The 18,305-nt window shown below is 35.6% G+C and overlaps 3 protein-coding genes across 3 annotated transcripts; 1 reads left to right on the top strand and 2 right to left on the bottom strand.

The window, feature by feature from the left end:
• The first annotated feature begins 61 nt into the window (after nucleotides 1–61).
• On the top strand, nucleotides 62–2,114 carry LOC129575588 (queuine tRNA-ribosyltransferase accessory subunit 2). The gene is made up of 7 exons (XM_055459419.1): nucleotides 62–343; nucleotides 426–691; nucleotides 765–946; nucleotides 1,020–1,242; nucleotides 1,343–1,507; nucleotides 1,578–1,703; nucleotides 1,766–2,114. The coding sequence occupies exons 1-7, from the start codon at nucleotides 239–241 to the stop codon at nucleotides 1,989–1,991; spliced, it is 1,293 nt and encodes a 430-aa protein (XP_055315394.1). The 5' UTR covers nucleotides 62–238; the 3' UTR covers nucleotides 1,992–2,114.
• Nucleotides 2,115–2,900: 786 nt separating this feature from the next.
• LOC129575582 (paramyosin, long form-like) lies at nucleotides 2,901–16,904 on the bottom strand. Its single transcript, XM_055459407.1, has 12 exons — nucleotides 16,653–16,904; nucleotides 13,356–14,019; nucleotides 12,158–12,214; nucleotides 9,938–10,191; nucleotides 8,657–9,105; nucleotides 8,100–8,522; nucleotides 7,883–8,010; nucleotides 7,686–7,798; nucleotides 4,245–4,764; nucleotides 4,085–4,180; nucleotides 3,709–3,990; nucleotides 2,901–3,619 (listed from the first exon to the last, which is right to left on the bottom strand). Exons 2-12 carry the CDS (start codon nucleotides 13,464–13,466, stop codon nucleotides 3,422–3,424), a joined length of 2,631 nt encoding a protein of 876 aa, XP_055315382.1. The 5' UTR covers nucleotides 13,467–14,019; nucleotides 16,653–16,904; the 3' UTR covers nucleotides 2,901–3,421.
• On the bottom strand, nucleotides 5,025–7,625 carry LOC129575591 (paramyosin, short form-like). The gene has a single exon (XM_055459423.1). It carries the CDS (start codon nucleotides 6,296–6,298, stop codon nucleotides 5,471–5,473), a length of 828 nt encoding a protein of 275 aa, XP_055315398.1. The 5' UTR covers nucleotides 6,299–7,625; the 3' UTR covers nucleotides 5,025–5,470.
• Nucleotides 16,905–18,305: the final 1,401 nt, after the last annotated feature.

Raw genomic sequence — 18,305 nt, 5'->3', positions numbered from 1 at the left:
GTCAGAAACATCTTCAATAAGCAGGCAGGGTTGGATGCATGTGCGAAATGAGTGCATGGAATTGACATTTGAACAATATCAATTTGACAGTTTACTGAACTAAGCACATGGGTTCATAAAATTCAAAGTTTCTGTTTTAAATTCGATAAATAAAATTGATGACGAAATAAAACCGAAAACTTATTATTTATTTATCAATATTTATTAATATATAATTTAATATACCAAAGCCAAGACCATGAAATTCATTATAGATTTAGTGTCCAAGCATTCCGGTCGAATCGGAACTCTAACCAAATCTGATTTTGAATTAAAAACACCACTTGTTTTGCACTATACAAAGGTATTGATTCGGAATGTTTTCATTAAATCGAGATTTATTTTTTAGAAAGCTGTTGACTGACAAATGATGTAACTATTTTCAGGTTGGTTCTGTTCCACACTTAAGCAGAGAAGTTTTCGATATGATTACAACGGAGAAGCAAGGCCTTCAAGTATCTCTTGAAACGACAAGTATAATGGAAGAAGCTCTTACGTTTTCTCAAAAAGGCATTGCAGAATTCGCTGGATTAGATCACACCTTCAGCTTAGTTACGCTTAAAGATACAGGCGCCATAACTGAATCTTTTTATTCCCGTAATTCCGTAGCAATTTTGACGCGTGCCGGAAAAATATCAATAACACCCGAAAAGTATGTCTAAATCGGAATTCCAAAATGTTGTATGAGTCATTAATTTAGAAATTGGTGGTTTCACTCGTTTTAGATACATGAAATTGGTCGAAACATTCAAACCAGATCTATTCCATACACTCTGCGATGGTGATACAAATGAGTCGAGTGGAAATAAACGGATATTTAACGCTGTGAAACGTACAGAAAGTTTTTTCCAAACTTGTGCCTCGCTATACCAAACCTCAGCATCGCTAGCTGGATCGATGCTTTTAGGTGAGTTGTTGTAAAATGAAGAAAAAAAGAACAAATTTATCAAGAAAGTAATAAAATTATCATACGTCAACAGCACCTATCGAAGGCGGATACAGTATACAGAATCGAGAAGCAACGATAAAACTGCTCAACGCATACGAAAATCAAGAAATTATTGGTGGATATTTTCTAGACGGATTTCACAGCAATGGCAACAGCGCCAATCAAGTCGATTCAAACAAGGTGTGTGATATTATAGAGAAATGCAATGCATTACTTCCGACGAACAAATTGAAAGTCATGCTCGGTGCATATAGGTGAGTGGTATATAAAAAAAAAAACAAATGGAAATAACGTTTTATCAGGAATGTAATGAAATTCTGCAACAATAATAATAATATTTTCGTATCATTATAGCCCAACGCTTATTATCAAATTGATTCAACTAGGAGTGGATGTATTCGATACTACTTACGCCTATTTAATGACATCTATCAATCAAGCACTTACCTTCAATTTTGATTTGGATACAAACGTTGAGCCAGACTCACATCAGTTTTCAATCGATTTATCGGATCCAATGTAAGTATATGAAGAATTTCCGAAAATCCTTATGATTTCTATATGTGATTGTTGTGTATCTTTGTTGCAGTTATAAAGATCAATTCGAACCGTATGTGAAAGGATGTAAATGTTTGGCTTGCCGAAATCATACAAGAGCATATACGCAACATTTAGTGAATACCAGAGAACTCTTAGCACCCATTCTAATTATGATGTAAGTATTCAAAATATTCAAGTTTAAACGAAAGTTTAATCGCATAATGTCTACCTTCACAGTCACAACACACATCACTACTTGGAATTCTTCAAGGCTATTCGGCAAAACATTGCCAACGATACGTTACCATCACTGTCGAATTTAGTGAGCGAACAACAAGCCAAATACGACCTAAAAAGAAATGAGCAAATGAAAAAGCAAAACGGTGCTAAAGAAATTAGCTGTATTAGTACTGAATCAAATCAATCACCATTCAAAAAGCTGAAAAATGCCGCAAATGATTGAAAGCAAAACGAGTAAATTTAATTGAAAACTTTATTTCATTTGAAATAAAAATTGTTTAATGATTCATTAATAAAAAAAAAAATGTTAATGAATGCGAAACCAATAAAATTTGCTTACCTACTAGTACTATTGTTTTGATATTTTAATCATTATATTATAAACTAAATTGTTTTTCCTCTATTTGATTGAAAAAAAAAAACCATTGTCAAAAGCTGTACAAACAAGAGCAACTGAATTAGTTATGATGGCGTGCGCACGCTTCTCAATAAATTTTTGTTGTTGTTCACGAAATGAAAGTTACTGAAATTGATTTCATCTTCATGCAAAATGGGAGTTATCCTTATTCTATCGATAAAATTATGATGTTAGTGCGAAATAAGTTTTATCATTTCCTCGCCGATTTTCATTTAAATATATTATAAATGAATGATGTGGAAATTTTATAAAGTCCAACGGGCTTCTTTAGCTAAAAAAAAAAATGCAACAATCGATTTTAAACAATTATAATGCTATGTGCATACTACAACACACATAAAAACAATGTTAAAATTGAAGAGAAATCCCAATTCTAAATTAATCTTAAATTAACCGAACCATTTTCTCTCTAGTCTCTTAAAAATGATTTTAAAAATGATGCAAAATTATATATATCAAACACAAAAAAAAAATAAAAGCGAGCGAATGAATTCTTGTTTGATTCAAAAGACATAGTAACAAATTGCAAATTCCACATTCGGTTGAACACGTATAAATGCGTTTTGTTGCTAGAGAGAAAATGTTTGTTTTACTATTTTCTTTCTCTGATTTTGTTTTTTTTTTTAACTTTTCGAACGACGAGCATTATACTTTTAGCGTCTCTGTATCTGTGATTTTCTTTTCTTCTCGAAATGTAAAAAAAAAGTAGTGTTGTTATGCTTTTCGCTAATTTTATGTGCGTTTTATTCATTAATTAGTAGGTCCCGGCCTTGACACCGATCTTCTGAAAATAAATCTTCATCTATTGTGCCGGGAATGTTTATAATAAATCAAATAAATTCATTTCATTTCTGAATATGTTGTTGTTGCTGAACGTTGGTGTTTGACTTTCTTCTTTCCCTTCAACTGCATCGCGATCAAAATAAATAAGAATTTTCGTATGTATGTGAAAAAAAGAAAAAAATGATCATTCATTTGATTCGTTAAATTAACTAAATAATGTATTATTAATTTAATGTAATTTGATGAATTTAGAGCATTTGCTATATGTCGATTCAGATGGTAAATTATTTTGAATTCGAAAAAATTCTCTCTTTTTGGTGGCGTTGTTGTTGTTGTTGTTTTTTTTTTTATTCTTTTTTTTTAATTTTCTTAAAGAGTGCGTTTGATTTTGCTTGATCAAATTGTTTGCTGTAAAAAATGTTCGAGTATGTGTTGTGAGTGATGGGATTCATTTATTCAACGCTTGTTGTTCTTGTTTCTTGGACGAGGTATACTTGAGATCCCGGCACTGTGCTCGATGTAACGAAAGTGCGGTGCTTAGCACGAATGAGCGTCAAGTTGCTTTCGGCTTGATCGGCACGATCCTCGGCAGCTTCGAGTTCACGTTGGAAGCGACGGACACGGGTTACCGATTGTTGAGCAGTTCCTTCCTAAATTTTTTTAACAAAAATGACATTCACAATCAATTTGGATGATATGATTGATTCTTTTTTTTTAAAAACACAAATGTCTCAATTACTTGTTCGGCCAATTGACGTTTGTAGAGGTTGATCTTGGCATTAGCCTTCTCGAGGGTCTCTTGCAACAAGATGACATTCTTTTGATCTTCTTCGCATTGGACAAGGACTTCTTTGACGGTGCGTTCCTTTTTTCTCAAGATCTTGATGGTTTCAGCGTGTCGGCGCTTCTCTTCTTCCAATTCAAGTTCCAAGTCACGGATGCGAGCTTCCAATTTGCTAATGATACGCTTGGCACCAACAACAGCATTGGCTTCGACTTCTTCAAGACGGACCGAGAGATTCTGGTTGTTTGGAACATTGGAACACAATTCACATAGATAATTCGATTTTGTAACTCTCCCACACTCGCACTATCACCAAACGTGTATACCTTACCTTAACTTCAACCTCCAATGACTTCTTGATAGTTTCAATCTTGACAATGCGTTCTTGTTCCTCGTGCAATATTTCAACAGTGTGTTTAAGTTCGACCTAGTTCAAAGTAGATTTCTTAGCATCCAATTTTCGAACGCATTAATTCACTAAATCATTTTACCTGGACTTTTTGGTAGCGTTCGTCGCTAATACGAAGCTCACGAGTGATTTCTTCGTAGTCTTGAGCAACTTGGGCAATTTCAGCCTCAAGTTTTGATTTGGTTGATGCAAGGTTAACATTGATAACACTCAATTCGTTGATACGAGTCTGGGCATCTTCCAATGACAATTCAACATTGCGTTTTGAACGCAATGCGTTTTCGTAATTGGCACGTATTTCTTCCAATTCGGCGGTGATCGATTGGATGCGACGTTGAGCAACACCGTATTGGTCAAGGGTTTGTTGCAATTGACGTTGAACATCATCGTAGTGAGCTTGCAATTCGGTCAATTGCAACGATTGTTTCTTGACAATCTTTTGCAAATCAATGTTGGTCTTATTGGCAACATCAAGGGACATTTCCAATTCAGTGATTTGAATTTGCAACTTCTTCTTGATGCGGGCAACTTCGGTCTTGAGCTTAGTTTCGGCTTCAACAACACGGGCATTGAGTTGCTCGATTTCAATGGCAGTTTGTTTGCTGTAAATTTGGAAATCAACACAAAATTAGTTGGTAACATGTATTCACAGTGGTTTCCCATCAAACGGTTCAACAAACAAAACCATTCCATTCAACGGTACTATCTATGAATGGCAAAGAATCGTTACACCATTACATTGATAGTACCAAATGTTTGAGATTTGCATACGCTTGCTGAACCATTCGCTAGAATTTCAACTTATTATTTATATTAATATCTATTAAGGACAAACAGATAAGAAAGAAAGTAAACGACAAGAGCAAATCAATATTTGGATATATTTTTGGCCTCTTAGATTGATGTTTTGGCTGCATAAATTTAGGTCGAATAATTGGGTGATTATGATGATGTAACGCACTCATGGTTTTCATACAATCATAAAAATCTGAATCAATTTTTCTTGTGCTCTTTTTCATTCCCTTGCAATAGTCGGTCTTCTTGTAATTATAAAAATAAATTGTGTTTTCGATACGTTCAAAAGGCGACCATGTGTCATGCATGTAAGACATGTACACGCTGTTTGAGTTTGCCTGTTCAGGACGGCACAAGTAACATCTAAAAATAGCTCATCATTCCTACGGACAATGAAGTACATGTAGTTTGTTTGCATCTGTACTGACTGTTTATTTTCTATTCTTTTTTCTTTTCTTTTCGTGTATTTTGTCATATCTAATTTGGTTTGCACAGCGATTGGATTCGAATCGTTTAAAACTTATTCTTATGACAACACCTTGAATCATAATAAAGATCCGATGTTCGCTGATTGAATGACTGCAATTGACGTTTGACGTCGCACAACGACGAGCCCACCTTACGATCCAAATTGTCAATAAGACGATCATCAACAAATTCGATATGTGTGCAGCGTTTAGTCACTTTTGCTCGGCCATAACTTTGCGTTGACTGCTGTGCTTGTGTAATCAAAAAATCTTCTTGATTACGTGACACTTTGATGTTTTTCTCACTTTCAGCCAGTAATGCGGCCGATATTTGGCTGGCTGATTTGCCGCGAATGGCATTTTTTAACCCAGTAGAGATTTCCACGTCTTTGTGCGCATTAAATCGCGCTTTGATATTCTCGATGTCATCCATAACTTTAGAAAGATGTCGCTCGCTCGCCTGTTCCTCTAGACTTCGAATGGTTCGTTCTTCCACAGTTTCGTATTTTGATCGGCCCAATCGATGACTTAAACGCGCACCAATCGCACTTTTCGTCACTGCCAACGGAGACCGTTTAATTATTTTATAGTCTTCGAAATTTCGTTCGCGATTTTTTGCGTGCGCAACAACTTCGTCGCTGTACTTTTCAATATCTTTGCTAGTGTATGTTGGCACTGAATTGCACGGCCAGTACTTTTTCAAACCACGTTCATTCGACCACGGTAGATGAGGTAACTGAGGTTTTGTGCCTTGTGCCTTCGCGTCTAAGTAATCGAGCATTGGTTGGTAAAAATTAATTGTGTAGCCGTAATTATCTGAATAGATTGATGTGGTGGGGGGTCGTCTCTTAGCAATTTGTTGCATTGTTGCCATTATTGAAAAATTTATTTATAAATTCTAAAAACGCACACTAGTCCGGGCTATGTATGCCTTATTTCAGCTATTATGAGTGTAGCTAGCCGCTGCCGCTGTTTTTTTTTTGTTGTTATTGTTGCTGTTGCTGTTGATGCCGCTGTTTCCTTTCCTTTACTTTCGCTCTTTTTTTCTTGCTTCAGTTTTTGTTGTTATTTTTGTTTTTACTCAGATTCCCCTGTCTGTTTTCGCGTTTTTAATTTAAATCGCCAATCCGCCGAATACAAATGGTTTGCTCTTGATGTGTGTATTGCAAATACATTCAATATAGCATTATTTTTATTTGGCTTTCAATTCCGATGTATTTGGGTCTGTCCTTTTGCTTTGCGCTACGTCTCGGAATTCAAGGGCCAATGAAATCCGTACACGCTCTTTAACAGTGTTTTTTTTCTCTTTCAAATCGTTGGAAACGTTAAATTTGTGTTCTATTTGTTAGACTTATAGGGATATTCAACTATTTTTCGCTTACAAGTTTGCTGTGAAAGCCAACACACTCAGACTTGTACAACTATTGCTTCTATTACTATGCGGCTTGATCAACGATTACTATCGAAATGATCGAGAACTCCGCAGCTAGGTTCGATTAAATAGTGAATTAATCGACCTTCAAAAATCGATCGATACGATGATTTCATTTCCTATTGGCTGTATATTATACAGTGTATAATGATATTCACGCAATAGATATTGGTGAAATATTGAATCAATCAATCAATCAATTGTTTATATGTACAGTGCTATTCTAAAAATAATTACAACTGTGAATTGCATTGTGCGAATTGTTATTTCATCATTTGAGAACTGAGAATCTCTAGCAAGAGCATTCAATCATTTGAATGCGTTTGAAAAGAATAAACTATCGTTTTTCGGTCCATTCGATCTATTGATGAATATCAAGCTTTAAATTCAAGAAAGGCGGCTCATCATCGCAATGAACGCTAAGGCTTCAGCTGAAAATACTCTGATAAAATCTTTAATAAGTTCGCAAAACTAAATTGATCTAAATTTAACTAAATCATGAATAGTCGCCAACTGTTTGGCACTAGTTTTGATTTCCTACCATTTGCTCGAAAGGAATATGGTGCAGAGCTGTTTTTGTTGCTGCAATTTCGGCAAGCACCTTTTTTCTTGAAATAATTAATTGCAAACGTCTAAAGAATGAGCATTTGGAATATGCGTCAAATATGAATAGATGTTGCCAAATCGTTTTTTTCTTCTTCTTCTTCTTCTTCTTCTTCTTCGGAGCAACCGCAATTAAAATTTTCCGTCATCAATATGTATTAGATTTTTCAATTATGTGTCGAATACTTTTTTCACTATTTTCATCAAAAATGCGTATCAATCTTACCGAATGGCTTCGATTTCTTCGTCTTTTTCGGCAAGACGTCGTTCAGCTTCATGACGGAATTGGTTGTATTCAGAGGCCAAGCGTTGGGCACGTTGTTCTTCAGCTTTGCGACCCTTTGGTCAAAAAGAAAAAAGAATAAAATGAGACAAATCGTCATCAAAATAGAATAACCAAATTAAAAGATTGTTGATATTTACAGCTTCAGCTTCTTTGTAGGCAGCGGTGAGTTCATCGCGTTCGTTTTCAAGACGGCGCAACTCGATTTCAAGTTCATGGTAGCGACGGGTCAATTCAGAGATGGTGCTCTTAGCTTCACCCAAGTCATCTGTTGATGAATGTGTAAATGAACAAAAATGTATTTGATTAATATTCGATTCGCGGGAATGATGACTGTAATGTTTGCAATTGTCTTACCGCCCAATTTCTTGTTTTCACGTTGCAATGTATCGCGTTGGTCCTTGGTCTTGTCCAATTCGTTGTTGATACGTATGATTTCGGCTTGTTTGTTTCTGAGATCGCGTTGAGCAGTTTCGTACAATTGAATGGTTTCCTCCAAACGGGCCTTGATTTCGATGTTGGTGCGTTCAAGAGTGTCAACGCGCTTCTGCAATTCGCGAGCAGTTCCGTTGGCACGTTCCAAATCAATGATGAGAACTTCGATTTCGCTTTGCAAACGGCTCTTTTGTTTTTCCAAGTTGTTAACCTTGACCAAAAGTTGTTCAATGTGCTCTTCTTGCTCTTGGATACGAGCGGAGTACTTACGACGAAGTTCTTCGACTTCTTCAGCACGGGCAGCGGCTTCTGCATCGGCCTTAGCGTGCCATTGTTGGGCTTCAGCTGCAATTAGAAACAATAAAGGAGATCCATGATTTAATACACGTCCGCTAAATGACTTGATCGATCGGGTAAGTTTTGAAAATAGTTATAAGTATGAGCAATACTTCAAAGCCAACTCTTCATAAATACACTACCGTTAGCTTTGACCAATTGACGTTCCAAGTCCAAACGAGCTTCAGCTTCTTCTTCCAATTGGACGCGAACCGATTCCAATTCGATTTCGACTTGATGCAATGAAGCTTCTAGTGAAGCACGACGACGTTCATCATCCTCCAAACGACGGCGAGCATCCTCCAATTGGGTGGCAACCTGTTGTCTTGAGTATACGACACTTTCCAAGTTCAATTTCAAGTCTTGAACATCCTTGATGAGTTCAACATTTTCTTGGGATAAGCGAGTTTTGTGCGATGTGATGTCAACAATGGTGCGGTTCAATTCTTCGATTTTAACGGAAAGTTCGTTGACATGGATTTCCAACTTTTCTACTTGTTTGAAACTCAAAATCTTCTCCTTAGTTACCGATTCGACTTGAGCGAGTAACTCGTATACTTCAGCTTGGAATTTCGACTTCTCTTTCTCAGTTCTGAAAGGTAATAACAATTGAATGTTGGTTTAGAGAGTGCATATTACATATCATTCTGCCGACTGATTAACTAATCATAATTTTCCTGCATTTATTAAAAATCGGTCATTGAATTTGTTTAGTGATTAATTCAGTGCTAATGTTTCTTGCTATTCAGCGAAACAACTGGTGCCAATGTGTTTGAAAAGAGCAAACAGAAAAATGAATAAAAATAAAAAAAGTGATAAATATTAAACGGTAGACCAGACATATTTGGCCCGAAGAATCGCACGAATTTAAAAAGTGTCTAAAAATAAAGTCACATGCTGTAGCGTGTGTTCTCGCTTTCATGCGGCACAAAAACATATCGGCCATTTCGGAACGCTACATTTCAAATCATTCAAACCCATTGAATTTTCCATACATTCTTCTTTTTCGCACTATTCGACTCGATTTAGGATTCGTGTCCACGAATTACGAAACGTCGACAAAATAGAGTGAGAGAAAAAAAAAAAAGAGAGACGAAATTTCGCCAGCGAATAAACATAGCTAAATAGCCGAAGTGGCTGTGTAAATTATCAGAATGCAAAAATACCGCCGCTCAAGAGAGGAGGCACACCTTGGAAAAATTAAAAATAATCTCCCGCTCGCATCGTTCCACAATTTATAGGTGTTTGTTACTATTATGAAATCGAAATTCCTTTCCTTCGCGCCGCTGTGCGTTACGCATTTTCTCTGTTTGTGTGTATTTTTTTTTCTTTCCTTCAAATGACATAGAAACGGTTCGTTTTCGCACCACAATGTCTTAATACTAGTTAATTGGTTTTCTGTTCAAACTGGGGTATTTGATTACCTAGATTTAGCTTTTGTCAAAAGTTCAACCTGCTCCTGGAAGTCGTTTATAATCTCTTGATGCTTCTTCTTCAAAAGGTGAGCGGATTCTTCTGATTCCAAGTGAACATCATCCAGAAGTTTTCGCAATTTCATCAATTCAGCGTCACGGTTGCGATTGATGTTGAATTGACTTTCGGCACCACCTTCAGCTTCTTCCAAACGTTCAGACATTTGAATCACTTGAACGCTAAGATCGGCTTTTTCACGTTCAATCTGTAAAGAGCAATAAGATTTCACATTTTAACTGTCAGTCCATTTGAACGATGATGGTAATGTGAATGGTATCTGTTAGCGAATACGAAAAGCGGGTCAATTGTGGCATTGGATTTGTCAGTTTTTCGCACATATATTCGTTCAGCGAGTTAGATTGCTATTTAAAATCGAATCATTGAATGAGTCAGAGACTCCTGTTTGAAGTTCGAATTGTTTGCGTTTGTTGAGTGTGTGCGTTGATGGGTGAATCACTTGACTGTTTTAATGATGTTTAATTTCTGTCGAAATTATTTTTAGCCAAACATCCAATGAAGGTCAGTAACTTCCTACAAAATCATGCTTTATAAAAACAAAAACTCAGCATAAAATCGAATGGGCTACCGACTGAATATGGACTGTTGTACGTTCATGTTACTTCAATTGCATAAAGTGCAAACCACATTTTTGAGCCCTGGATTCGACTATTCTTTCAAAAACTGTTGATTTTTCGGTTTATGCAACGTGTGAAAGAAACATGAAAATGGACGGAATATAAAGTCTTGAAGCGTACATTTGATGAATGTACAAATTTGCAAATGTGGTGAAAAGTAATATTCTAGTTACAACAGATACGAAAATGTTCTTCACGATAAATAATCTAATATAACCCATATTTCAATCATTTGCTTGATATTTAATTTGGAATAAACTTTCAGATATGCGTGAATTCTTACTTTTGTTTTGTTGTTTTTTTCTTTCATTTGCTTCACATTTTCGCAGAATAATTTCGTGCATTTAGCAGGAACACATAACATATTGCATCGTGTTCTTTTCCGACTTTTTCAGGCGCACAGTTGTGCCATTTTGAACACATGCCAACGATGAAATTATTTTGTATTAAACATTCACAAAACTATTCCACAGTTCTCGTGATAATAAGTGGCATGCTATGGTCTCTATTTTTTCTCATTTCAAGAGAATCAAAAATGTTAAAGTTTACTGACTATCCCATTTGTCATGGTAGGATTTTCAATCTTTCTATAAAAAATCAATTTTTCGGTTCTTTTTTTATAACATCAATCGCTGTCGGAATGTAGAAAAACGACGTTTTTCAAAACGTTTTCACAGTGGAATTTTGAATTGCCTGCTCGATGTGTTCTACACATATGTCGAAATGGTGTTAGTGTAAGTTTATTTATTTTCGTTCATTTTCACGTTCGCCCAGTGAGTGAGTATGCCATCCCATTACCACCTACTCAAGGAATTCTTTCACATAAGCGGTGTGAAAATGTATTCGCGTATAAAGATGATATGGTCGTTGAGTCATAAGAAGCTCTGGCACACCTACAAGCGTCAGATTTAATGCTGACTGTTCCGAACGAATCAGAATGATTTTTTTGAAAATTTGCTCTATATTTTTATTTTTCCATTTTGCAAGAAAAATGAGGAGGCAGAAATGTATTTTTTTTTTCGTTGGTTTCCAACAAATTTTCAATTTGAATAATGCGTAAAATCGTGAAATTTGTCTTTCAAAATGCCGAGTTCAGAGAGCGTTCTGCTGCATCCATTATCGATATTGAATTTTACGCTCTATTGATTGCCAAGTTGTTATTTGGGTGTACAATGAATGCTCCTCGGCTGAAGCCACTACAGAATGATTCACAAATTTATAAATAAAGTTATCCATTGATATTTCGTTACTTATGTTTTTCACCTTTTTCAAAAGATTTTAAACGGTTTCGCTTTTCATCTGAAATGCTTCTTTCTGAATCATTTGTTTAATTCACTGTGTGTTGAATAATGCAGGAAGAGTGTCATGCCAATTTATAGAATCGACTTCGTAATTTTAATGTAGTGTTAGTTTGTAATGTGTTCTATACAAGGACCCTAATCCTGGACCCATTGAAATGGAGTATTCTTCAAAATTTGACAGGCTTTCATGCATTGCGATTTGCGGTAATCTAATAAATACTCAAAAGATACTTACTCTTTGACGCAATTCTCTTTCGGATTCAAGATCATCTTGGATCAAACGGATTTTGTCCTGAAATTTCAAAAAAGGGGAATGTATTAAATTCATTGAAGTTAAAGCGGTTCGACTGAGTAAAGAATGATGTTGTCATCATCGTCCATCACATTTTCAGCATATTACGAAACTTTTCAGCTTCTCTAGAAAGTGGGTGTAAGGAGGTGCGACGGTACGTGAGTATATCAGTAATATACTGGTCATGAATTTTTTTTAGATCAAACGGCATACATTGCGGATGTGACCAATGTGTTGGAATTATCTCCGGGTTGCCCAAAAATTAACTTATGCTAAACATGTGATGCACGACAATGGATTTTGATAGTGTGATACGTAGGTATATATTGGTCTCTATTCATTCCAAACTTGAATTATGTGTGTGTGTGTTCTTTTTCTCGCAAACGACAATTTGCAAATGTGATCCATGTACATGATTGAGTTTTAGGTGCGGCGATATAGCGCGCATCGATATGTGTTCAAATGTTCGCTGGCTATATTACTTAAATACATGGGGTAGAGTCGAAGTACAAATTTTTCGCATTCCGCAAACAGTTCAAATCCAATACGACTAAGGTGCCTGGCTAAACGCCGCAATATTCGCACACGTTTATATGTATGTGAAAAACAGAACAACTCAGTTTATAGACACATACAGATTCGGCACTTGAAGCAGTTCAAACGTGGTATAAATATAGATCTTTTCACAATTTTATATTTTGCACTTACGTAACGTTATACATATTCATTTTCACTTTTTATTTTCTACTCACTTCAGTTTGCTTTGATTCTCATTATGATTTTCTATTCGTTATATTCAATGTGCACAATATTATATTCTTGGATTTGGCCATAAGCTTAAATGATTATAGTTGAAGTGAGGACATTTCGGCCACTTCATAGACCAACTATGTTGCATGTTTAATTAATCTTGATTCGCAGCACAATATTCACTGTAGCTTATTGTGGAATTGATCACTCGTCTATGTATCACTAATCTCTATGATAAATTCATCATTTGTAAACAGTTGGAGCGGCGATGTCGCACCAACGATAAATTTAGGAGCAAATCATAATGCCCTTCCGAATGCTTATACGATGTACATCTCTTATCTCGAATTTAAACCAAACCAAAACTTTACCAATATACTTATTTCTTTACCTCCAATCGGGTGAGTGCAGTTAAATCGGCACTATACTCGATGTTGACATCAGAAACACCACCGCTGCTAGCGCGATATGAATATTTTGTAGCTCGAGTAGCTGAAGACATTTTTGTTGAATTTTCTTACTTTTGTTTAAATTCCAATATCGAAGCAAAAACTTGGAGAATACACTCGAAGCTAAAATATGTTCGTACAAAACACCAACAACTCAATATATCAGCAAAAAATAAATTTAAACGCACCCGAATCACCGATATATATTTCAGATAAGTTCGGAGTAAAGCTGATGATCTACTGATCGCGGGACCTCAGTCGTTCGAATGTGGACACTGATTTTTAATTCCGGCTGTAGACACGATACGACAATGGGCACCGTATATATGTCTTTTGCTAATTGCTTGTTTGTGTGTAGACACATCGATGATGTTCGGGTTGAAATTTTATGCGTGCGCATCGCCATTACGACCACACCGATATTGGACGAATATCTTACCGTTAAATATCACAAGCATAAGTCTACGAACACCGTCGCATCGTTGATGGAATGCCCAATAAGTTTTCGCGATTATTATTGTATTTTTATTGTTGCTGTTGTTGTTGTTGTTGTTGTTATTGTTATTATTATTATTATTACTATTATACCGTTCTTTTTTTCTTCCACTTAAAAATAAAAAAAATGTAATCTTCGCCATGAGTCGACATAGATAAAATAAATTTTGATCAATGCATCGGATTCGGCTTTGATTTTCCACAGGTAAACCTATGATTTTGTCACAGACGAATTTCAAGCAAACTTTTTATGCGAAAGTTAGACAATTTAGCATTCATACTGTAAATTTTAAAGAATTTCCATGCTCTTGCAATGAGACAGAGAAAACAAATAAAAGAAAGGAAAACAATGAAAATAACGAAATAGACCATGAGTCATGCATTCAGAGAGTATAACGTACACGTATCCGAGGATGTGTGTTATACGAAATTCCTGCCTCGAGATAATTTTTGAACCGGGATATGGGATATCAATTAAGCAGTCGGTGCATGTTTATGCTACAATCCGATTTCAAAGGAAGGAGAGATTTTATTGTAAATGGAAAAAAATTCAAATCATTGCACATAATTCGGAAATCAACTTGTGGAAATGGACGAAAAGTTGAAGAAGCTGAAGCATTCGTGTTTTGTCAAATTGTGATATTTTTAGTAGCGCAGTTCAAAACGGGAATCTATTTTTAATAAATTTGTGGGAAGGTGTACCATTTATGCGGCGATCGGTGAATATTAACACATCTGTATGGTCTTCGTCAATCGTTCGCATCGCATAGGCCTCGAGTCCGATTGAGTGAAAAATATCAAATGTGCGAACCTGGAAAGTGAAAAGATAACCGCTCGCACTCGAAACCCTTGCATGCTCAGGCAACGGCAATATGATTTTATAAATAGTTTGTGATCTTATCGCGACCCAGTTTTGGTGTGACTGAGTAAATTAACAATGAAACAGCCCATTAAAAATGAGCCTGCATGCCTTTTGCATGGCATAGCATCAAAAACATAAAATTGCTTCTTCTATGATATTTATAACGACAATTTCCATGTGTCTTTTTTTTCTAATTCCTTATTTTATTACGATTTTCAAACACTCTTACAATCCAACCGGTGTACTTTTGCTCTTTTTTCGATGGATTCGTGTCCCCTAAACAACAAACACTTTTACAAATCGAGAGGTGTTTAGATAGAACGCTATTACTTAGAAATTGTAGTCCAAAATTAAGAATAGAGCATGGTGTAGGAAAACATAGAAACAAAACGAGTACAAGGTCAATCAAGATATAGATCCCACTAACTTTTTCCAATTATTTGGTCCAACAAGCGGAGTTACTGAGATCAAGTATATGACCAAATTGTGTTGCCGTAGCGTATTAGCAATGGATATGTGAGGAAAAACAATGTTAGAGGCAAAAATAGATATCCTAGCTCCGCTATGCTTTGAGATCATACATTTTCGTGACAAAAATGCACCTCTTCTGATGAAAATTTGTGAAATGGTCGAGCATTTTTACGGCATTTCGCTCGTATTCCACCCACTCCACACCACATCACAATCGAGTTTTGTAACATGTTTATTTTTTCTTTTTCTTTTTGATTTCAGTTAATGGAAGTATGCGATCTGAAATATATTTACGTTGGTGCCCTCTGCAAGAAACCGTGAAAACTTTTCGGATGAAAGCTCACTACTGACCTCAATGTGACAATAAACATTTCGAGAGAAGCTTTGAGAAGTGTAAGAATATCAAAACGGGGAAGAATGTTCACTCTCAGGAGCTTTTTCAATAAAAATGTTCTCTAGTTATTAGAACACCATTAAAAAAAAACATAAAAGAATTGAATTATTTTGTTCGTTTTGTTTATTTAAATCACAATTTTCACAAATTATCTCACTTTATCAGTCAGTGCCTTTTTTCACTCCTCTGGCGCCCTTGTGCAAATTTAATATGTGCGCCCCTAGAAATGATCTATTTTTTCAATTTTTGGGCCTGCGGCGCCCCAGGGGCGTCATTTTTCATTACACAACTTCGTGTCAGGGTAGAAAAGTCTCTGCGCGAGAGCGCCGAAAGTGCTTGGGTGCTTATGTTGAAAAGAAAAATTTTCAGCAAAATTTCATAATCAAAGCGAGCAGAAAAGGCGCTCCAGCGCTCTATGCAAACAATCAAAATAGGGCGCAAGCGTCCAAAGAGCGCAACAATTTGGAAGCTCACGAATAGGCTTGTGTTTTAGCACCCGAATTGTTGCGCTCTTTGGAAACCAACGCCCTCAGATCCTTTGCGCCCTCGTGCATTGCACGACCTCGCACATAGGGAAAAAATACCCTGTTATCAGTAGAATTCCCATTCTCGGCCGAGAAATGCATTGACAGGCATGATTCATTTTCCTTGCGATAGTCACTCAGACCAATTCTTTCTTGCAGTTTAATTATTACTAATCCATAAAGAATTACGCATTTAAACCCATCCGGACTGTAGTTGTCCAACTGAATTTTATACTGTGTATTCGCGATACAAAAATTGCAATTATTTGTGATCGAATGTTTACTGTTTGATTTTTGTAACTTATTTAGAAAAAAATGGGCATTGTAAAAGTAGCTTGATCAGATTTTGGATTTTAATAAGAAGTATGATACCACCTACCCTTTCTTTCCCAAGCTATTTTGTTAAATTGTAGAAACTAGGTAAACATTAGAATAATTAACAAGATAAATATGAAATATTTTCAAATATTGACAGATCGTTCGCAATATTCACCATAATAGTACAAATAATAGTGAAGCTTCAATTGATAGAAGAATATCGAGAAACACCATAAAATTTCTAGATCCTTCAGAAATATTTCTTTTAAATTATGACGTAATATCGAGTTTTTTGTGAAATATATGGAATACTGTCATATTTCACACGTCACAAGCCCTTAATTTTTAACACTTCTCCGTCGTTAAGAAAAACCTCTTTAAAACAATGAAAAATGACTCTGAAAAGTGTAAGAAACATCGAAAAACTGCAAAACAGATAGAATCAAATGCGCAATACATTTTCAAAGTTACTTTTTTTCGAAACATGATTGAGAGTTTCATGTCAAAGAAGCACAAACATCGGATAAATGTTGAAAAAGTGAAAGAAAAAAATCGTTTTGTTTGCTAGCAGCGCAACCATATTCCCTACGATTAAAACGATTTTGTAAACAAAAGATGCTCAAAGCGTGTCGACCGTAGGATTTGTGTCAAAATCCTAGGGGCTCGGAGCTTCAGAGTATGGAATTATATATCGCGTATAAGTTGCATATATTGCGGTTATTTTACATATAACGTCATATATTTTTACTTTTTGCGTATAAATGCGTATAACTGTGGATATCGCGGATATTTCACGTATATTAATAAGAAAATGACGTTTCACATGCTTCGATATCCAAAATAACCGTAATATATACACTTTGTATGCACTATATGCATGTTATATGAAATATACGCAATATCCGCAAAATATTCGCGATATACACATTTATTTATTGTTTTAGATATTTTGTGGATATTGCGTATATTTCATATAAAATGCATATATTGCATATAAAGTGCGTATAAAATATGATTTTATATAGATCCGAGCCCCTAGTCAAAATCACTATTTTTCCATTCTCAAATACAACGGGTTTGTATAATTTCTCGTGTATGCAAAAGACATCTTGACGCAAAAGAACTTGTTTCATTTTCATCGTCGTGGGGTTTGACTGTCACTCAAACGTCGTAAACAACACACACACATATACAATGACAGCCATTTGTCAAGTCATTTTGTCATGCGTCGATGAAACTTTCACCACTTCTCTGTGTGGTGGAGTGTGCAGACGGCAAACAAGTTGTCTTATTACGTATATTTGAATTTTTTTCACATATGATCACATATGGAAACATATGTGTTGGATACCATTATATTCTGTATTTGCGCAATTTAAAATCGGAAGAAGAATTCATCACACTTTTTATTCCTTGAAATTAACTTTAATTATATGGCACAACTATGAAATGCAAAAAGTAAATATACTCCACGTTTACAAGGATGACGTGGTAATGTAAATGATGCATGACGAAATGACTTGTACAAATAAGTCAATGTGTGTTGTTACACATAACGAATAGTGTCAAATCACAACAAAATTAAAATAAAAACCGACAGTCTAATCCTGAAACCCGTTCTTTCAATCTGGCGCCAGAAAGGGTCAGTATTCAGAAAATTGTCTGTAAAATGTCTGAAAACATGCTAAAAATTCAAATCGGCAAAAGTTTGTGTGAAAATCTGTGACAATATATATCATCTAGGGGCTAGGAACAAGTTGTGTCATTCGTATGTATTCGCATATATTCATGCGTTCGTGGCTTTGTTATTGTTGTTATAAACTCACTG

Source organism: Sitodiplosis mosellana, unplaced genomic scaffold (genome assembly GCF_009176505.1).
Source record: "Sitodiplosis mosellana isolate CC-2019 unplaced genomic scaffold, AAFC_SMos_1.0 Smas_scaffold_6167, whole genome shotgun sequence".
Lineage (NCBI taxonomy): Eukaryota > Metazoa > Arthropoda > Insecta > Diptera > Cecidomyiidae > Sitodiplosis > Sitodiplosis mosellana.
Note: the sequence above shows the minus strand (reverse complement) of the source record. Positions and strands in the feature narration are given on the sequence as shown.